Source organism: Pseudorca crassidens, chromosome 10, assembly GCF_039906515.1.
Source record: "Pseudorca crassidens isolate mPseCra1 chromosome 10, mPseCra1.hap1, whole genome shotgun sequence".
NCBI lineage: Eukaryota > Metazoa > Chordata > Mammalia > Artiodactyla > Delphinidae > Pseudorca > Pseudorca crassidens.
The window spans coordinates 4098606-4121283 of NC_090305.1; the positions used below are offsets into that span (position 1 = coordinate 4098606).

General features: G+C 45.4%; 1 protein-coding gene across 1 annotated transcript in view; it reads right to left on the reverse strand.

The window, feature by feature from the left end:
* Positions 1-6979: 6979 nt before the first annotated feature.
* The window catches only part of F13A1 (coagulation factor XIII A chain), a 134938-nt gene continuing 119239 nt past the window's right edge, over positions 6980-22678 (reverse strand). Inside the window, exons 15-16 of the mRNA XM_067751911.1 lie at positions 14358-14494; positions 6980-8465 (exon numbers count right to left, since the gene is read on the reverse strand). Of these exons, the coding sequence (XP_067608012.1) occupies positions 8312-8465; positions 14358-14494 (291 nt within the window). The 3' untranslated portion in view covers positions 6980-8311. The remainder of the gene's footprint in view (positions 8466-14357; positions 14495-22678) is intronic.

A 22678-nucleotide genomic window follows, 5' to 3' on the forward strand; every position in this document is an offset into this window, starting at 1 on the left:
AAAATCTTGTGTAGCCAGACACTGTGACTTCACTTGGCAGTTCTAAGAATAGTTTTTTTTACATAAATTTTACTAAGGCATAACTAAGATTAGCCCCAATGATCCCTGCCTCCTAATATTCATCTCTGTGTGATTCCTTCCCCTTGACCTTGGGCTGGATCCAGTGACTCACGTTTCATGGATGTGACAAAAATGACGGGGTGTCACTCCTGAGGTTAAAAAGATTTTGGTTTCTGTCTTGTTCTCTTGCTTTCTCATTATGGTGGAAGCCAGATGTCAGGTTGTGAGCTGCCCTATGGAGAGGCCGGCAGGACAAGGAACTAGGAGAGGCCTCAGTCAACAGCCAGTGAGGAACTGAGGCCCTCAGGCCAGCAGCTGTGAGGAGCCCACAGATGAGCTCGAAGGCAGAGCCTCTCAGTTGAGCCTTCAGATGAGACCTCAGCCCTGGCTCACTTTGACTACAGCCAATCTTGAACCAGAGCAACCAGCTAAGCCATGCCTGGATTGCTGAAGTTTTTGGTTATTTCGAACGCTATGAACGTTTTGGAACACTCATCTTTTGGTGAATATATGCATCATATTTCTGTCGGACATATATCTGGGAGTGGCATTACTGGGTCACAGCATGTATTCAGATTCAGTAGACACTGGCAAACAGCTTTCCAAAGGCGTTGTACCAATTCACACTCTAGCCAGCAGTGCCCAAGGCCAAGCTTTTCCCTCACTGTTTCGGCAGGACTCTGCCGCTTCTCAATTCAGCATGGGACCAAGTAGGCCGTGGGATTTTAATGGCGTATTTTATTGGTAATAATACTACTAATAAGAAGAATAACAGCAAAGGTAACCTTTTGCATACCTAATTATCTGATGTTTTAATTTTCAAAAAGCAATATACAGACAGGACTTCATTATGTATTATTACTTTATGTGTATCAAGCACTAATAGGACAAAATATTAAGCGCTACTGAGAATACGTAGATACCATGGTTGTCCTTAAATTAGATTTCTTAGGAGATAACCAGGATTAAAGGAAAGAGATGGTGGAAGTGGAACACTTTTATATTATGTTTTCAATATTTAGGTTATTTAGGTGAGCTCTGGCTTTGTTTTTTAGCTTAGATTTCCCAGATAACGGCTTCATTTTCTGCTTAACATTGCTGGTGAGGAGATCACTGAAGCCTATTGTGTTTCATCATAGACAGCGTTTTTCTTGTATTACACCTAGTTTTCAATTTTATGTCATAGCAACACTTTGTTGATCTATATGAGTTTTTAGCATTGTATACTCGACAATGCTAGTTGGGATATTATTGAAGATACCTAGCTTTTCTTTTAATGATCTGCATGAAAAACAGATTTCTTTATTAGAGTCATATTTTTTGAATTCATGGTTATAGCCAAGAGAAAGAATAAGACTCATGAGCTCGGCCTTGTGTCCGTAATAAAAGCAGCATAGAGAAAATCAATTGGCAGCAGCGGGCAAATACCGTGGGCACTCGAGCCTGGGCAGGCCTGGTTTGAGTACGGAAACACTTGGTGGGAGATTGAGCTTGTCACTTAAAAATCCCTGGAAGATACAGACGTCCAAATCTGAAATATGGGTAATGTTAGCCATAGGAAACTAGCCCCGGAAACAGTAAAGGAGAAGCAAATGATAAAATGTCGTTAAGAGTAGCAGAATAAAGATGTCATTATGGGAGGAAAATATTCAAAATCCATATTAAATGCCATGGTTCATAATATAAGGACATGTTCTTATAAGTTGAGGAAACTTTTCTGGGGGAAGGTACAGACTGGCAAAGTGGATGCCCTTGGCTTTCTGAGGAAGTGGCGGTGTCTGGGCTGGTGAGCGTGGCAAGGATGTCCAGTGCATCCTGCCACGGACGTGGAGGACTTGCCTGAATGTGGCTCTTCTGTGGGTTTTGGATGGTGCTTTTTTTATCTGAGTATAGGGAGTACATCGTTTATTGACCCTGTGTTCCCCCACTATTCCTGACTCGTAGGACAACAGGTACAGAACTGCAAGGGATCATCCCCAGCTCCGTGGATGGGGCAACTCATTATGACCACTGGTGAGTACTCAGGACACGTTTCTAGAGGGCAAGACTGGTCTAGGGCCACTGCCATCAACTGTGGCAGGAGAGTGACATTTCCTATGTTCGTGGCTAATTTCCAACAAATCTTTATTAGGCTGTTAGGCTGCTTACCTGTAGCGGTGGCCATAAAATTTGGGTTTAGGTACAGCTAACATAAAAATAACTTAACTTTATTGCATTTTGTTTCACATAGTTAGAGGTAAATCAGAGCTGACCTGTGGGTAAATCAAGGCATTTTAAGACGTTCAGGGAGAAACAATGGCATGTAGGTTTGTGACCAGACTCGTTAACTGTCCCCTGGTCCTTCATTGGAAAGCTGGGTTGGTGGGTGTTAGGGGAACTACATCTCTTCGAGGTTGTCGATGGAATGGTCCTATTTCCTAAGTTTTTGTGAAAGAGCAATGCCATCCTTCATTGTTGTGTCTTCTCTCTCATCTTCAAGTTATCCCTAGTGGTATCTAACCAAATATTGATGGAGACGTGGGTGAGGAAAGGCCTAGAAAATCATAACTTCAAAGTCAAGGTCACTTGCATTGCAGTAAGATATAACCAGAGCACTTAGCCCAGAGGTCTCAGAAAGGAGACCAACTTACTGATTAATGTTCTTCCTGCTTGGAGGAGATGCTCAGTGTTTTGAACTTTATCTTTCCTATCCAAAAAATATACAGAGATATAGAGATATAAAGTTTGTTGTTAACTTTAATCTCCACACATGTGAAGAGCTCTAACATGTGTCCTCCCAAGTCTAATAGTTTAAATATTGCCAGTTCCTTTAATTCTTCCTTTTAAGCTATGATGGCTTTGTTATCATGTCTGGCACCTTGGAGAGGCAGCTGGAAAGCTGAGCCCAGCTAGGATGGTTGACCAGAGCATCTCCATGTGGCTTCTCCAGTATGGCAGACTCAAAGAAGCTGAACTTTCACATAGAAGCTCAGGACGTCCATGGAGAGGATTTCAAGAGACAAGAAGTGAAAGCCACCCGTCTCCCTGGGTCTGAGAACTGATAGAGTTGTTTCTACCACATTCCATCGGTCAAAGTGACAGGAGGGTCAACCTAGTTCAAGGGGAGGGCAGCAAAGGTGGATCCCATCTCTCAGTGAAAGGAGTGACAATGATCTTATGGTTATTTATATTCTACCCTCATAAAATAACAAATTCTGATTGTAATTTTCTTCGTGCTGTACTTCCCCATCGCCTAAACTTGCTCAAACCAGAAAGAAGAGAAAAGAGCGCCCTTTTGTGTTACAGGTACTTGCTTTTACTAATAGGAAGTAGTCATTAGGACCTGTTATGTTTGAGTTAGTTTCAGGGTGGTGAAACATTGCTTAGATAATTACTGAAGTCCTAGAACCATGATTAGTGGGAAAATTAATGGGAGTTCATGAATTGTATTAGCAGCAAACTTATCAAGCATCTTTTAAAAATGTCCATTGTCTCTGAAGCTAGAAGATGTTCCCAAACTCCTGGCAATTGAGGTGAACAAAATTCCCTAGTAACTTTTCTTGCTGCAACTGAGGTGCTTTTTTTCCCCCTTCTCATTTATTTATGTGTTTGTTTTTCTAGAGTGATTTCTGACAGACACATTCAAGAAGATGTTGATGTGGTTTCCTTGTTTTCATTCCTCTGTAGAGGCTTATGGGGGTAAAAGTGAGTCGAACTGAGCTGAGGTGCTGAGAGCAGAGGGAAGCTTGTCCCGAGAGGAAGGAGTGTCTCTGGAAGCAGTGGGCTCTCGTGGGTACAGCTTTGCCTTTAGGACAGAGGTGAGCACGGCCCTAGGGGGCAAGATCCTGGGCCTCTAGCAGTCCCCGCCCCTGGTAGTGGGGATGCTCAAATTTTAGCGTCTAGGAACTTGCCTGTCACACACTTGCAGCCATTTGTGAGATGCATGGCTCCCCTGACACACTTCCTCTCCCACTGTATCCACTTGGGCCCTAGTACACCTCGTTTCCCGTCTCTGAACCCAAACGTAGCCACGCCCCGTCGTCTACCCTCCTTCCTGACCTGAATGGGTATTCTACCCCATACTCGCTTGTCCCTCCTGGACCCACTGTAGTTTTTAGCTCTGAATCCAGTTTTTTCTTTTTCTTTCTTTCTTTTTTTTTTTTTTTTTTTTTTTTTTTTTTTTGCGGTACGCGGGCCTCTCACCGCCGTGGCCTCTCCCGTTGCGGAGCACAGGCTCCGGAAGCGCAGGCTCAGCGGCCATGGCTCACGGGCCCAGCCGCTCCGCGGCATGTGGGATCTTCCCGGACCGGGGCACGAACCCGCGTCCCCTGCATCGGCAGGCGGACTCTCAACCACTGCGCCACCAGGGAAGTCGTGAATCCAGTTTTTGATCAGCAACTTCTTCTAGCCTTTCTCCACAACACAGCCTACAAGGAACAAAGTCTAGTTCCTGGAAGTGCTCCAACTCTGACTCACACCTGCACTTCTGTGGCTAAAATCTCTGTAGCTACCTTCTAATGAATGATCCCATGAGTCATTAGGATGTGAATACAAAGAGTGCTGCCTCTCCTTGCTGGATACTCACCATCCCCCCAGACCAAGGTAACTGCAGTTCCCAAGAAGGGTCGTCCTCTTTCCCTCATCTAGGCTGTTACCTGAGCTCTTCTCCGTGTAATGTTCTCCAACTTACCTCTTTTCCTTTCGATTTTTCAAGATGCAACTTAAATCTTTTCTCCGTTATTCTTGGAGGTACTAGGGGATGTTTCTCAGGCATCTTTTTCTCTTTATTCCCGTGGTACTCTAGATATATACCTCCATTAACACACCTATCCCCATCTAATTACAGATTGATAAATATGTACTTTATACATATTTCATCTATTTCTCTCTCTGGCTTCCCATCTGGCGTTGTGAACACTCTCTGGGTAGGGACCATGGGCTTTTTATCTCTGAATCTCTAGCATGATGCTTACTGTTCAATAAATACTTGTTGAATTCATGCTTGCGTACAATAGTTAATGAGTGATGGATGGTTAAATGGATGGTTGGAATAAAGGATGGACAGGTGGTTGGAATGCTGGCAAGCTGGATGGTGGGAGGATGGCTGGAGGTAGAAAAGATGAATAAATGGATGACTGGGCGCACTATTTTAGAATAACATTGGAAGGATGTTCATCGATGATAACTTTACACCTGGAACTTTGTGACTTTTGATTGCCAGTGAGTGTAGCACAAACTCCTTTTCATCTCATGTTCCTATTACAAATTTGTGCATTTTTTATTTGTTATTATGCTGCAACTCTTCAAAGAGTTTTGAGTTGGTTTTAATTCAGTATTCTTAAAACTCCGGGAGATAAAATGAGATTTAAAGAGCGTACAGTAAAGCAGAGGCTGATTTCACTGCCTGCTCCCACCCCAGCCTGGTTTGCCTCTATGCCTGGCTTCCTAGGCCTTTTTAGCTTCTCATCAACAGGTTGGAAATAATAATATTTACTTTTTTAAAGGGTTGATACAGTAAAATTATTTGAAACACAACCATATTCATACAATCTCTCTCATTTCTCTCTCACTCAACCATCTCTCTCTTTATCTATCTATCTATCTATAGTTTTGCATGTGTTGTTGTTAAGGCTTGCTTGATATACTCCCAGAAGAACCTTGTGAAAATAAAAGTATTGTTACCCCTCTTTAGTCATCGAAGCTATAAACACAAATAAAGATTCATTAAAAGAATAGAGGACTGGGCTTCCCTGGTGGCCCAGTGGTTGAGAGTCCGCCTGCCAATGCAGGGGACATGGGTTCGTGCCCCGGTCCGGGGGTATCCCACATGCCGCAGAGCGGCTGCGCCCGTGAGCCATGGCCGCTGAGCCTGCGCGTCCGGAGCCTGTGCTCCGCAACGGGAGAGGCCACAATGGTGAGAGGCCCGCGTACTGCAAAAAAAAAAAAAAAAGAATGAGGACTATAACAGGCAAAAACTAGAATTTAGAGTCTCTGCTGCCATCTGAGATACACTGCTTGTTACCAGTGCTAAAATATGATTTTTAGAAACACAGCATTATTACACAGTGTAGAGTCCCAGTTGTCAAAGGGGATGGGCTGGCTCTAAGGTAGGTATGGCGAACAGGTTTTATCTTGAGTGCCAACACTCCTTATCAGTTGGTAACAGCTGCTTGGAGTACTGTGTGCAGAAGGATCCTGAGGCCCTATCTAAGATGCAATTGTTCAGTGATGTCTGCCATGAATATAGGACCTCTGGTACATGTCTGTCATATGTTCCCCATCTCTGTTCTAAGACCACAAAAGGTGTCTGTTACGATAGGTATTCCTGCTGGCTTGTCCACTGAGTCACCATAATGATTCATGGGATGATTCATGAAAAAGTGTCTACAGAGATTTTGCAGTTTCTGGAAACTGATTTTTGAACCACACTTGCTCCTTTGGTGCATGAGGTTAATAAAATAGAGAGAGAGCAGCGAGGAAAGCTAACTGTAACATCATTACCCATTCGAGTCCTTTTCTCTAAAGGAGAGAAGCTTGTTTCACTCTCCAGGGTGGGTTATCTACTGCTAAAGAAGGGTGGTTTCTTGAGCAGCTGTGGTTAGTAACATGTTGTATTGAAAAATAAAAGTGTTCACTTCTGTGCAGATGCAAATACAATCAGAACTTTATTTTAAGCTTTGATTACATTCTAGTTAATAAGAATATACTCTATTAAGCCAGTTTAACAGTCCAGCTAAATGCATTTCAGTTTAGAATTGGGTATTGGAAGGCTTGGCAAATGCTGGAAGATTACTTAGTACAGTTAGGTATGATGTACCTATAGAGGGGACCAGCTGACCCTCATGGATTCCTGGTGCTGAAGGAACAGTCTCAAAGGCTTAGAAATGTGCTTGTAGAGACCAGAGAATTTCATTGGGACGTTTCCCCAGCTTCCTTCTCATTGTTCATCTTTTCTTTTCTATCTTTCTTTTCTTTTTTTTTTTTTTTTTTGCTAAGAATCACAGTCTACTGACCTAAATCCCATTCTAGGCATATCAATGGGTGATTCTGACAATAAATCAGCCTTGCAAATAAATATCAGGTAGCCTTGTCTGTTGGAACCTTGGAGCCTAATACAAATGACGTCAGCATCCTCTGTCATTGGGTGTGTGGTAGCGCTGGTAGTTTGCAGGGTGGAGTCCATATTACCTTGTAGCACCTGTGTGCCGAGCTGGTCTCAACACGGGTGATGTGAAGGACAAGAGGATTAGTGGCTGCCCATCCTTCCACGTGTCTGGTCACTAAATCTGCCAGCTTCTCCAACTTGTTGGGTTTATTCCATCTCTGAGACTGTATCTGGACCTGTGTCATTGTGCAAAGGAGATGCTTCCAGAGAGACAGGTGAAGTATAATTACTAATTAAAGAGACTAATTGCTCACCCTTACTGTCCCAAGTCGGCCTTGTTACTTTCTAGTACTACAGCACCCAAAGGGTTAAAGTTAGGGCTAATGTTTCCTGCTGATCAGGCCACAGCGTGACAACTCCTATAAAATGCACTATCAAACTACATTATTTAATAGTTCTGAGCATTGCACCTGCTTTCTTATCTCCTCTTGGGTGATTAAGTTTTCCACAAATGCAATTTGTTAATATGGGGCCACATCTTCTCACAAGGTGAATCTGTGAAACTTGGCAGGCTCTAGCTTTGCTGCAGGTGCAAGATGAAAGACCTTTCCCTGGCTGTGCCGAGAAGAAAAACGATGCTGCGCTCAATTCCTGGGGAAAATATTCCGACACAGGGGATGAAACTGATTCCAAGAAAGGGGAATAGAATTCTAGGGCCCAAATCATGTGCTGGCCTCCTGTCTGGGGGGAACATTACCCTGAAAAGGCTGAGCGGCGCCTGAGCAGCCCTGTTTTACGTGAGGCCAGGTATTGGAGCCAATCCCCTTCCTAAGGGAAGTCCTCCGGCACTTGGAGCTGCAGCCATCTGAGATGAGAAATGATCACTTTTACTCTTATGACCTGTGAGAGCTTAATGAGGGCTTAATTTAAGCTAATGCTCAGAATCCGTTGGAAGATGGAGCGATTAAAAACTAACTTCCACATTGAACAGCCACGCTGAAAAGTGTGTCTTCAGAATACGTGGCGTCACCACTCTGGGGCTCGACCAGTCCTGTCCGGGTCCTCACAGCTAAGTTAAAGCAAGAGCTGACTATTTTTGCATTAGAATTTCCTTAGCCAAGACTACAAGAGGCCGAGTGCTCGGACCCATCTCAGGCTCCTGCGCCTCTACATAGGCGGTCGTCTCTGAATCTGCAGGTCCAGCTCGCCGTACACGTGTCTCAAGGAGTCACTGGTCAGGCTGGCCATCAGCTTGCGAGGGCCAGAAACCCAAGGCCGACACACCTCCTCCCATTTCACAGTGGAGTTGGGCCGGATTTCCCTGAAAGGATGGAAGAGACAGGAAAGGTTTTATGCTCCAGAGAGGCAGCCCCAGTTTCCCACCTTGACCAGGAAGCAGCGAGGCCCCTGCCTGAGTCACTCTTTCTTTCTTTTGGTTGATGGTGGTTGGAAGACGGAAGGGCCAGGGTGGCTGATGTCCAGTGGCCGCCCGAATGAGGCCCCTAGATGAGGCTCGAGCAAAGACAGCCCCGTGGGCCCTGGTTCCTCCTGCACAGATGCATCCGCTGGCCCTCTGGTGGACGTGGTCCATGCAGTGTGTGGTAGAGCTGAGCTGAGCGCCCGGCCAGCCATGAGCCAGCCGAACTTCAGCTTATCCCCAGGCTTCTACAGTAGCCTTGAGGACATGACCGATCTCCCTTGGTTCATCTGTGGGCTAAAGTACCCTCCTGGCATCAGACTTCTCTCTGAACCCCCAGCGGCCTTTACTGAGGTCCTGACGCTCTAATGGGTTCTGGTCAACCCCCTTGGGATAGGCCTGTTCCCAGGCCCAGGATCTGGAACGTCACCCAGCATGCTCTGTAATTCAAAATCCTGTTTCAGCCAATTGATTTCGGTCCCTTGCCCACACACCTTGCTGCTACGCGTTTGTTGCTGATGCCCTAATCCATCCTGTTGGTGGGGCCTTCAGTGGTCCTGCCTTTCCTCATCCCCTGCGGCCATGCTCTGAGGTCTTCCTAAGCGTCATGGCCAAGCCCAGCCCAATAGATGACGAAGTCAATCAGGGTGGGGCATTTAGGCTTCTGGAGTATTTCACATATCCCGCCCCCGCCGCTCCCGATGTGATATAAGCTCAGGAGGAGATTACGTGCAGGTTTTATACATATGAGAGTCCCCTGAGGTGGACACTATGCGACAAATTTTCTAGTTAAGAAAAATGAAGGGATTAAACACGGGAGGTAACGTTTCCATGGTCACACAGGTGTTAATGGGCAAAGGCAAGATTTGGACCCAAGTTTATCTGTTTCCAAAGCACATGCTCCTTCTACTTCTCTATACTAGATTTCATCCTGTATCCTCCAATGAAATGCCTTTTCCGACCGCTCTGCTTGCTTTTTCATATGTCTGATTTCTCAAACAAGACAGATGCCCTTTTGTTCAGTATTGAGAGCTTCCTGCAGGTCTTGTTATTGGAGGATTCCTGGCCTCCGCTCTCTGACTCAGGCCAGGCATGCGCTGGGCAGCTTTGCGTATAACCCTTGGCCTGCACTTTTCTGGGAAAGCATCAGGGATTTGAATGGAGACCGCCATGCATGTCTTAAGAAGAGAGAAAAGGGATCAGACTCTTTTTATGGGTTATTGGGGCACAGCATGTCAGAATTGGAAAGGACTTAGAAATCACTTCATCCGACTGTCCCATTTTACAGACAAGGACTCTGAGGTCCTAAGGAGCCTGTGGAATCTTCCACAGTCACAGATCCTGATGGCCCAGACCCTGGAAGAACAGAGACACACACTGGGGACACAAAGAGGGTGCTCAGAAATGAAGAACGTGTTGTGCAGAGGAATTTGGTGGGTAGATCCTTAGACCCCTGAGCGAGGGCCCAGGGGATGGGAGGCCACTTCCTACGAGCTCCATGGGGTGGCCTGGGAACCAAAGGAGCCGACGGCAGCACTGTGGCTTTGAACTGGAGCGGTGGTGGGAGGGTGGCACAGACGGGGACTGTGGGTGAGTCTAGAGTGGTTCAAAGGCCTCAGCTACAAGAGCCCCCATTTGCCCTTGGAGGTCAGGGCCATACAGCATCACGTTAGACAGAGCCAGAGCGAAGGAGAAATATGGGGCCATCCACCTGTGCTTGACCTACTGTACATGAAGTTAGAGTCCCACGATATCCTCAAAGATCACTAAAACAACATGTATTTTACCTGGCTGCAGGTGTACATCCTCTGGGATGAAAAGGGGAAAGGCTTCAAATCTTAGAAATCTAGCCGCTAAATAAGAAATCCCTTTACTCTTGTATCTGTGGCCAGTGAATTGGGAAATGCCTCTAAGGCCAGGGGACTCCTCTCTCTAGGGCTGCCCCAGGCACTGGTTCTGAGAGTCTCAACGTCTCAATTAATTTGTCATTAGCTCTTAATTTTTGTTCTTTAGAAATGAGGCTATATAAATTATCTTATTCAGTTATAGAAAAGCCAAATTATGTGACAAGCGCACACCCAGGGCCTACATATGGGAGTATTTTTCCAACTCAGTAAATTACTTTTATGATTCAAGGTTTGGAAAACGCTGAGCTCACGGCGGGTTTCCTCACCTGTAAAAGGACTCTATGAAATATTGAGAGGGGTGTGGAGAGGGTGGGTGAGTTAGTATTTGTGCTGCGCTTAGAACCGTGGCAAGATGTGGTTAAATACCACGTATTAGACATACGCTGCTGCTGCTGCTTTGCTATTATTATTATCACCATCACCTTTGTGGTCGTCACTTTCTGCCTGAACTCCCTGCAACGTAATTTAGGAAAGTTCTTCTGGCTTGTATGCAGAGGAACAATTCTCTACAATTCTCTCTTAATTTAAATAATCTTTTCAGTATGAATATAGGTTTTTAGATATTTATTTCTCAGTAGCTGTGCTGTTTTTACCCTGATCCATTCATGCTTTCTTCCCTGGTTTCCGCAAGTGAGCCATCCAGAACATTTTGCAAAGGAGTTGTCCCACTTAAGGATATGGCCTGCGGCCTAGAGTGCAGGCAACTCCCTCAGACAGAAACTGTAAACCCTGAGCTTTACTTCATTATTTGGTCTAACTCATTAACGCGTCCCCGTAATGATATCCATCCATGTATCTGTGCCCACTCATGAGCGTCACTGAAGATACTCATACATGAAGAGACACATGCACGCCTAAGTATTCATTTGCCTACAGAAAAATGCATGCACAAAGAGAGAAAAAATCATTTCCCCATCTTGCTAAGGGAAGTATAAAAAATAAATAAATAAAATTCAAAAAAAAGTGGAGTAATACTGGAAGAATCCTACATTCCCAGGGATAGACGTTGTGATAAATGTTTCTCAGTAACGCGCTGAGCAATCGGGATGCGCCGGCCATTCATCATCTTGCGCACAGGCAGGCGTCGGGGATTATTACCGCAATAAACTGCAACTATCAGTGGTTTGTCCTCCACGTGTCTAGCCCTCTGTCCTACTTGAGAGACTCAAACTTTAAAACAAAATCACAAAGTCGGAGAACTTTTCTCTTAAAATAACTTACGGAACCTCATCATTTTTTAAAGAGAAAAAGGAATCTGGAAGATGAATTGTTTGATGTTGGCAGAAGTATCAAGTGCAGAAGCTGGACAGCTGCCGGTCTGTGGGAGTAGCACCTCCGAGCACCTGCGGAAGGCGTGGGGAGGTCGGGGGGAGGAGGGCAGGAAGGTAAATCATTTTGGGGAGGAGTTGACTGTGTCCTGACTGAGGAGTGGACACGGTACCGCCTATTCCTCGTTCAATCCCCTGCTCGCTAGCTCCCGCCTTCCAGACCCTCTGCTTGGAGCTCCAGACCCCCTAACGCCTAGGGCCCTCGGGTGGGCAGGTGGGGTGGAGACTCCCTTGACTATTCAAGGCGTGGATCTGAGAAAGGAATACAGTCTTGTGAAGGGTTCCGGTTCTACAGAATTGCACTTCTTAAGGGTCCAAGTTGTCACATTGATCTGCCGCTCTTTGATCAGGTCTTGGCGGTATAGGGTACACCGCAGTGTTTCAACCATCTGAAAAGATGGCTGTGGGTGCTGGCTGGCTCAGGTCCGGGCTGTGAAGGTGTGAGGAGGAATCAGGAGGAAACAGAGAAACCAGTGGTCTCTCCGAAGTCGCAAGCCCACCCTAGGTCATAAGTATTTTCTATGTCAAGTTATTTCCAATTTTTGACAGTCTCTGAGAAATAAAGCTTCCCTTGCTTTGGAGAGATCCACCCTCTGGATCTGGATCCCCATAAGAGATTGAGGACCTGGCTTTCTGTCTGTTACTGATCTGCCATAGACCTATGCGCTGAAGGTGATTACCGATAGAGCCAACGGCAGAGTGCGGGCAGACATTTGCTTTGTGTCCACCGTGTAGGGACTGGCCTCTTCCATCCTTTCCCCAGTTCACCCCATTTTGTCCTACCCCAATGTCAGATATTAACAGTAAGAAATGCACCTGGACGGCCAACCCTCTTTGAGCCCTGTGTCTCCTAAATGGTGGCTCATTGCACTGCGCTAGGACTCATCTTTCTTCTAATACACAGATTATCTCCTTCCTTGCATTGGTTTGGGATCAAGGTGGAATTCTTGCACATCCAAGGTGTCAAAATGGCCGGAGGTTGTGGTACCCTCAGATGAGGCTTTTTGGAGAAGGAAAACTTGGCTACAGCAGGGGGCTGTTTTAAAGAAGAAATGTGCTTCACTTTGCCTGAGCAATACTTGCATCTGATTCGAGTGGGAAGGTGTGAGAATGGGTGAGTGAGACTGTCGTTTCTGATGAAAGCAGGGCTAGCTCTACTGACCTCTCCCTCTAGCTGGGGTTGATTTCTAATTTAATTTTTTTTTTCTTGCAGCTTTCCTATTAGCACAGGAATGTTGTTATGTTTTGTGCTTTTGCATTTTTAAAAAAAGCACTCTATTTTCTCTGTTGTTCATTGCATCCTCCAGCATCAGGTACCTCTTAAATGATGGGATGCAGAAGCTGTGAGCACTGTAGTTTCAAACAAATGCAGCGAGCCCCTAGTGCACACACTGTCTTTAAAGGTGCTTCAGAAAGGGTGAAAGAGGCCTCGCATTTGTCTCACAGACTCCGAGCGGGGTAGCTCTCATAAAGGGCACTGGGGAAATTCCTAACATATCTGGGTCAAAAGGCAGTTTCCAAATCACCTCCTTTTTTATACCTTAGAAGGTCACCCCACAGGCAATATGCTAGATTGACTGATGCTGACAGGGACTTCTTCGTGGTAGAAATGAAAGTAATAAAGCTCAAAGATTGGGATGCATTCTGGGTGTCACACTTTAAGGGGAGTACTGACCAGTTGGAGGATGTGGGAAACCACGTTAGGGATGAGGGGAATGAAGTCAGTGTAGGAACAGAGAAGACGCAAGGAAGACTGGACAGCTGTTTGCAAACATTTGCAAGCCAGTAGATGGAAGACAAATGTGCCTTACTCTGTACACAGGTCCAGATGACGGGGTTTGGATCATCGGTCGGATCGAAAGGTGGAATTGTTTTCTAACGACTAGAAGTACCTGAACACGGAATGGGCTGTCTTGTTGGGTGACACTCTTTGTCAGTAGAAGTCACAGAAGCTGAGAACTGTAGGGCACAATCTAATGGCGCGAAGTGTGGAAGAAGCAGAGATTCCTTCATGTTACTACAGAGCGCAGGGTGGTCGTTGGTCCCTTGAATAGGGAACCAAGTCTAGAACTCTCTAGGCTCACCTTTGTTTTACTGAAAGCAACAGTTCTAGAGAGTGGGTTGGTAAGATCTTGGAGGTGGGGTTGGAAAGAAAGGACTCAAGAAAAGGGACATCTTTCAGCGTGATACCTCCGTAAATACGAGAAGAATGAGTACACGAGGAAGGAGTATGGCAAAATTCTTGAACTTCGGGTTCTGCAGTCAGCCAGCCACGTCTGGATGTTGGCTTACTTCTATAAAATGCACAACTTGGGACAAACCAGTCGACCTGTCAAAGCCTCAAATTCCTCCACCACCAAAGCGAGCTAATTATAGTGCTCACCCCATTGAGGTGGTTTTAAGGATTGAATGATGGAAGTGTTGGTCAAAGCAACACTGTGCTTTTGGAGGTAGCAGCTTCTCAGACATGTTTGCTGGGGATTGGATGTGAGTTTGGAAAACATGGAGAGAGACAGAACTTCCTACAACCCACCTCACCTCCCCACTTTCCCAGCACTCACTGGAACATCTTCCTTTTGGGTTTCGTCACTCCAGGACCATCCAGGTAAATCCAAATATTTTTCAGAGTTTCTTTTAAAGGATTGGTGAACTCAACGGTCACAACCATGTCAGAACCGACTACCTGAGCGCCATGGACCTAAGAAGTGAATTGGGAGAGAGAGAAACTCCTTAGCAGCACATAAAGGCCTCTTATGCTCCCCTGTATCTTTAACCCTCTTTACTTTTTCTTGTGTTTTACAGCATGGCCACTTTTTGGCAAGGGAACCAGTGCGATGAGGCTATCGCTTTGACTGAGGGATACCTATTGAGAAAAAGATGGGACAATTACTAATTAGAATCGCACTCGTTTCCCCATTATAAAAACCACCCTAATTAGAATTGAGGTGAACAGCCGTGGCCCCCAGCTGTGGCTTTCAGCAGGAGGTGGAAGTGCATCTGGTGTAGCAGCGCTTTCCGTGGTGAGGGCAGCCAGGCGAACTCTGCTCCTGGAAGGGGTTCAAGTTTCCTGCCGGGACAGGAGGCATCCCTGAGTTCAAGACGAAGAAAACACTCCACGGGGCCTGCGCCTTCTTACTTGGAGGCACTCTAGAAAGAAATATGCCCGAGGAGGGAGGCCTCACCGTTGAACTTGAAGGAGAGGAATCTGGACACTAAAATAGGCAAAAGGGACTTTTCCTCTGCAGCCACAGCATCTGCGTCCAGGAGGCTGTAAGGCTTTTTGTGGTGAGGTTATCCATCACAAGTGTCAGAAGTATTGGGTATTTGGCCAAGTGGCCAGAGTTCGAGGACAGCTCCGACGCTTACTAGCAGTGGGGCCTTGGGTGACTTTTCCAACCTTTCTGAGACTCAGTTTTCTTGTCTCTGAAACAGGACCGGCGTTCCTATGGGGTAATCTATGTAGAATGCTATTGTTGGTGGTGGTGTTGTTATTAGTTCTTATGCTGTGTTCACGATGTACCACACACTTGGGGCTATATGCTTTCCCAACACCAACACGACGTGCTGGAAAGTGACCAGGGGGCTATAGTATTTGTTTGTTCGTCTAGGGGCTTTGTGTGCCAAATGGATGGGTCTGTATAAGCTCTAAATAACTTGGGAATGAGATAATACCAGTAGTTCTTCCATCACAGGAAAGGAGTAGGTTGAGTTAGCACATACAAAGCAGCCAACACAATGCATGGTGCATTGACAAGGGCTCAATACATTATAGCTCATACTTTTTGCATTAGCAATACTTGGGGTAGTTTGTTTTATTCACCTTATTTTAGCCCACTTTCAACTCCAGTATCTAGCTGGTGTCCAGTACATATTTGTTATATTAGGTTGACTGCTTACAAATGAAATTTATTGGTTGGTTGAGTTTTCTATACAGCAACCCAGGCACTATACTGCCTTATTTTTTAAGCGGTCTATAACACAGGAAAAATCATGTGGAAATGAGCCTTTCTCATGAATAGAGGGAAAGAGGAAGGCCATTGCCCAGAGAAGAAGATTCTCGCTCATTGGCTCTAGCATTAAGAATTAGAACCTTATGGTTTTACTCTTTTTTTTTTTTAACATCTTTATTGGAGTATAATTGCTTTACAATGGTGTGTTAGTTTCTGCTGTATAACAAAGTGAATCAGCTATACGTATACATATATCCCCATATCTCCTCCCTCTTGCATCTCCTTCCCACTCTCCCTATCCCACCCCTCTAGGTGGTCACAAAGCACCGAGCTGATCTCCCTGTGCTATGCGGCTGCTTCCCACTAGCTATCTATTTTACATTTGATAGTATATATATGTCCATGCCACTCTCTCACTTCGTCCCAGCTTACCCTGCCCCCTGCCTGTGTCCTCAAGTCCATTCTCTACGTCTGTGTCTTTATTCCTGTCCTGCCCCTAGGTTCTTCAGAACCTTTTTTTTTTTTTTTTAGATTCTGTATATATGCATTAGTGTACAGCATTTGTTTTTCTCTTCCTGACTTACTTCACTCTGTAAAGACAGTCTCTAGGTCCATCCATCTCACTGTAAATAACTCAATTTCATTTCTTTTTATGGCTGAGTAATATTCCATTGTATATATGTGCCACATCTTCTTTATCCATTCATCTGTTGATGGGCACTTAACTTGCTTCCATGTCCTGGCCATTGTAAATAGTGGCTTTACTCTTTAAGACATGTTGATGACTAAATTTATGTCTATGGGATTTAAAAAATCGATATGAAAATTGCAACCAATTCTCCATGGTCATTACATTCAAGTCTCCACCCGCTAAGGTGGGATGGGTGGAGGGCTGGGAAGAGGAGTTGGGGTGGAGCAGACACTGATTATGGTCGTGACAACTGCAGGTGTCACCTACAAAGCATGGATTGCATGCCAAGCAATGTGTCTCAGTGGTCCTCAACCTACATGCACAGCAGAATGTAAGGTTGGTTGAATTTGTTGATGCTCAACCTGTGGATATGGGTTTCGGTATCTGCAGGGGTCCTGGAACCAATCCCCATGGATACCGAGGGATGACTGTATAAAAGTGCATTATTAGAATACTTTACATAGAATCTTTGGTTTAATTCTCAAGTGCATCCAACATATTTTTCCTAAGTTGAAAAAAATTTCAGAACACTTTTTGGTTTCTAAAAATACAGGATAAAGATAACATTTACAAAAGCTGTCTAAGTTGGAGAAAGTGGGACTGCTTTAGAGACACTATTGGTGAAAGTGTTTGCTATGATCACTTTGATTTTGGGGGAAAAATATTTTGGAGTCATCTGCTTTCTTTGTGGTATGCTATTGAGATTTTTTAATTTTAAAGGACGACCCCTTAAAAATCTGATAATAGCTACTGACCCTTCCTCCCATGGACAAACACAGTGACAAATACAAGATACATACACTTTGCAGGTAGTTTTAGGGGGTTCACTACAGACCCAGGATGTCTATCCATGGCCCTCAAGGGACTGATGGGCTTCAAGTTAAGGATCCTTTACATCCTGGCAGGCTACCTCTACAGGAAGATTCTTCTGCTGTGGAAAGCAAAGTGGACCCTTCCAGGTGACTGATGGCAGCGATAAGGGGAATTTAGTATTTGAAAGGCTGGCCCAGGGTTTAGGCCTTCAGAGATAGGCTTTAGATCTGAATATGATTAGAAGATGAAGCCTCCTCAGATAATTTCACGTGTCATGCCTAATCCGTTTGCTTCCAGATATGACCTCTGTTATTAGCTGCTGGCACAGGTATATGAATACTTCTCAGCCTTCCCTGATACTGGAGGCTGAGGGAGGGGCCCTTCTCGGGTCGTAGAGTGTTTCTTTTGCAATTAACAAAGGCTCGTGTCCCTTTTCTGACACTGGTCTCCTGCACCTGGATTTAAATGTCCTTTACCTGACTGCTGAGATAATAACGAAACTTAGAAACGCAAAGCAAACCAGATCTAAAGCCTGCCCAACACTCAGCACCACTGTCTTCTCTCAGGCAATTGAAGTGGAGGTATTTCCTCCCACTTTCAAGGAAAATGGAGCGTTATACGTAGTATTTTCATATTATGTGTTGATTTAAGTGGTGTGCAATTCGCAGCGTGTGTTCACTATAGAGAAGACCAGCCATTACCTGGACCAGAGAAAAGGATGAAGCATACGTCATACTCAGCGACATCAAATACTTTTGCACCTTGATTTTTTTCAATATTCCATTTCAAATATTTCTGTTTTTTTTAAACTGACATAAAATATGATGCATTTTCAAGTTAAACACCCTTCACCGATATTGACATACTGAGTTCTTGTCTTTTATGCTGTTTCATAATGATCAGTATTCTGTTTCTTTGATAAACAAGGAAGTTACTAAAACACACACACACACACACACACACACACACACTTTTGGGAGGAAATTACTTTTTAGGAAATCACAAGCTCTCTTCCATGGAGTATATGCTTTATAATATGCATAATAACTGTATTCAAAATCAAAACTGAAATGAAGGAAAAAGTCTGAGAAAGAATGAACCTAGCTGTCAATGTAATTCACATGATTTATTAGTTCACGTCACAGCCCTTACTTCAAGTGCTGTCAATCATGGATTCCACGAATTAGTAGAAAATGATTTTTCCCCTCCTCTCCACCCTACGGTCACTGCTGGTAACAAGCAGTTGCTTGTTTGCAAACCACTTCACCAGCACCGGCACCACAGTTGCTTCTCACTAGCCCACTTAGGTTAGCCTTGGCTAAATAATGCAAATTTTTTTTTTATGACGGTCAGGTTTTACGACAGTCAGGCAATGTTCTAAGTCTGCACCGTCCAATGTGGTAGCCACCGGCCACAAGGGGCGATTTAAATTTAACTGAATTAAAATGAAATTAAATTAAATTTCAGTTCCTTAGTTGTCCTAGCCACAGTTCAAGCACTCAGCATCTACATGTGTCTAGTGGCTATCATATTGGAAGGTGCAGTTTTAGGGCATTCCCGTCATTACAGAAAGTTCTACTGGATGATGCTGCTAAGTGATTTTCTTATATTAACTCATTTAATCCTCACGACCCTATGAGGTAGACGCTATGAGAATTCATTTTGCAGATGAGGAAAGTGAGGCACAAAGAAGTGAAGTGACCTGTTCAAGTTCACACAGCAAGTAGGGGAAGCGAGACTTGGATGCAGACAGCCTGGCGCCAGAGTCACTGCTTAACCACCTGCTGCGCTGACTCTGGTAAGTAATAACAATAATAGCAACTCACATTACTTTTAGTGTTTACTTAGGCATCCTTTCACTTACATTATCTTGTTTGACCCTCTATGGACTCGGCAGTGGACATTAACATTATCCCCATTCTATTGATGTGAAACTAAAACTTAGAAGACAAACAAAATCCCCAGGTTACAGAGCCTGTAAGTTGGCAGGACCCAGATATGAATCTAGGTCTTTCTGACTCCAAAGCCTTCATCTTTAAGCACTACATACACTGTCATCTCTGACAGCAGAGAGGCAAAAATAGTAACCTTTTCTGCCGAAAATAGTTTCTTTATTTCCTGAAACCCACTGAAGAATCATTTGCAGTATTACCTTTTGCCATCACTAAGCTACCAGTTGAGCACAGTGATTACAACTCGATTCTGAGCTAAATTTGAAAACATATATATTACTACTCAACTCCTTCTTTTTGACTTTATGGGGAAAGAGGCAGATTTCTATCCCAGAGTAAAATGTGACAAGGAAGACCTGAGGCCTTGATGCACTGTATTACTTGATGATTACAGGATGTGCTATTTGGGGTAAAGATAGAGACATCATTTAAAAAAAAAGAGCTCAAGCACACTGCGATCATATGATGAGGTAGATGAGATTTGTTGTTCTTGTTGTTTTACTTTGCTTCCACGTGAACAGGGATGCACAGAGAGCGTGTTGTAGGAACCCCAGTCCAGTGGACGCAGCGTCCTGCCAGGCTGCGTGGCTTGGTGAGTGGCGAGTGGGCTCGATTTGGTCCCTTCATTATCCACTGTGTGGGCACAGCTCCCACAAGTGTCAGATCTGGTCTGGAGTGGGGCCACCCAGAGGAAGCCACCACCCGGGGGGCAGCAGGGACCTTCCCCACGTGACCTGCCTTCTCCTCACTGCTGCAGGTCCAGAGTGCCGGGAGGACATTCTGCTGGTTGATGTCTAGGAATTACCCCCTTTCCTAGGCCCTGGCTACACTGCCCGGTACAAGAGGAGTGCCCCAAGCTGTGAGGCCGTGGTGGTCGACATGTGAGAATAGAGCAGCTGTGTCCTTGGAGCTGACCGGGGGAGGTCCCTGCTGAAAGCAAAATTAGCAGCCTTTCCCCATTTCAAAGAAAAAGTCAATAAAAATATTTTCAATATTGAGTTATCCTCTGATAATCTTTAAAGCATTGGCTACAATTTATTTACAGAGTGGTCACCAAATAACTCTTTCTTGAATGATTAAATAAATGAGTGAGTGACTAAACAGCGAGATGGAGAAATACCGAAAAATTCTTTTGGCCAACAGAACAGATAAGTAATGAGCAAACGCATGTTGAAATCATGTTAATGCCACTCCAGGACAGCTCCCGCACTTGTGTGGACTGTGCACGACCTGGGGGTGGCGGAAGCAGGGAGGCGCGTTAAAACGTGTGTGAAAAAAATCTTGGAAACGGTCAACTGTTCTTATTTTAAATGTTTAAAAGATTTTTTTTTTTTTTTAATCTAGGGGCACCTGTTGGTTTATGGTTTGTTCATGGCTATAACTTTTTAAAATCACATACATAGAAAGTGGTTTTATTTTTTTCCTAGCAAAATTGTTCCTCATTCATAGGAGAGAATGAGTTCTATTGGTGTCTCATGACGTTCTGAAAAGGCTACAGGACTGTCCTACATGATCATACTAAAGATGCGGTGGGACCCGAGCACTTTTAAATGCCGCTGGGAGTTGTTTTCCCAGATACTGAAAGGAGGTCATGGGGGAACACGTGACCACCTCTCCTCTGTCCCCCAAGTCTCCTCCAGGCTCTTCGGGACTGGCCCCCCCTCAGGAGGCTCCCACAGGGAACAATGCGCGTGCTCAACGCCCAGGGGTCGGTTTCAAGGCCACCAGGTGAGCATTGGCCAGAGGGCAGCTCCTGCCCTGAGCAAGTGTCAGGGGCTTGACTACAGAGCCCCCGGCACAGAGAGGACTGGGCGGGCAGGGAGCGAACACCAACCAGCAGCCACCGGTCCTGGCAGGAGCTAAGCATTGCAGAAACGGCCCAGATTCAGTCCTTAACCACTTTGGGTTTTATATATGATTGCAGTTAACATTGGGACTAGTATTATGAGTGTGTTATTTTGCAAAAAGGGACAGGGAAGTTCAGAGAGAGAGGATGTGTGTGTGAGAGAGAGAGAGGAGAAAGAAGGAGGATGAGAGGAAGCAGGAAAGGGAGAAAAGGTCTGGAGACTTGGTGGTGGCTATGCCGCGCGATGGAAGCTGACAGAAGCTGGTCTGCATCACGTACTTACTGTGATTAAGGTACCATGTTAAGCTCCTTATAAGGATTATTTCTATTATCCCTCCCAGCAACCCAACAAGGTCAGCAGTATTCCTGGACCCATTCTACATCTGAGATGTTGACGAATTAGCCCAGAGCAGCCCAGGTAGAATTAGGAACCCGGGATGTCCGGGTCCAGCCATCCAAGCCCCTGTGCTGGGCGGCTTATCTACAGAAGGGGCTGTAAGGGTTCCCCCCACCCCGGCGTTCCTGCTCTAGTTGACTTGGGTGAGGACGTGAAAACTGTGAAAGCTTCACTGCTCCCCGAGACTGGGAGGAACCCACCGGCACGCTGCCCCCATGTCACACACCACGACTCCTGCAAACCAGCCTCTAGCCGGCAGACCAGCTGAATTCCCTCTGTTGCCCCCGTCTCCTCCCCCAAATAACTGTTCCTTAAACATCAAAATGCTGAAGAATCTTTTCCTGACTTAAAGCCTCATAACAACAATCAACACGTGGGAAGGCAGAGACAAATTCTATGCCTGATTTTAATAAAATATGCTTTTCTCATCAAAATATTTTGATAGCCTGAGAAAAGAGATGTGTGCTCATTAAAGTTTAATGACTGTCTCTCCCTGCCGTTTTCCATATGAGGATCACACACTGTGACTCACGCGTGGTGGGTGCCGGGATGAGTCAACCGGGAGCGCAGTTTAACCCAGTTCCGATATCTGTGCTCACGGGGACGAATGCAGTGCAAGACTGGGTCCTTAGGATGTAAGGACGTGTCCACTGGCCTAACTGCTTTGGTGGACGGTCATGTGGATCCAGACAGGGGGGCCCCACCGTGGTCCAGGTTGGTGTCTATTTGCTCTAGAAAGGGAGCTGGGTAAGAAAAGCTGCAAACTAGCTCTCAGGCAGCTCCAGCCCCCAGGCTGAGCTGGGTCTCCCAGAAGACAGTGCTTTGGGCAAAGGCTTTGAAGAGAAGGGAGAAAGCAAGAGGTACCGACTCTTGGGAGGTCGGAGTTGACAATGATGCTACATTCATGTTCTAGAACCTCCACGGAAGCCCCCCTGTTCTCAGATCACTTAGGAAGCTCTCATCCAAACCTTTTAGCCTCCCTTCAAAGTGGCCCCAAGCTGCCTTGCTTGGTCTCTCTTCACTAGTCACCTGCTTCCTGCCTGCACTCCCGCTGTGGCGGCTTCCAGCTGCTCCCCACACTGCCCTTGCTTATGGTTTTTTTTTCCTAGCATCTGGAGTGGTCTCTCCATCCATCTCTACCAGCTGAATGTTATCCACTCACCAAGGGTCATCTACGGTTCTATAGCCTTAATCCTTGACACCCCACTCCACTCCAACTCCTGTGATCTCTCC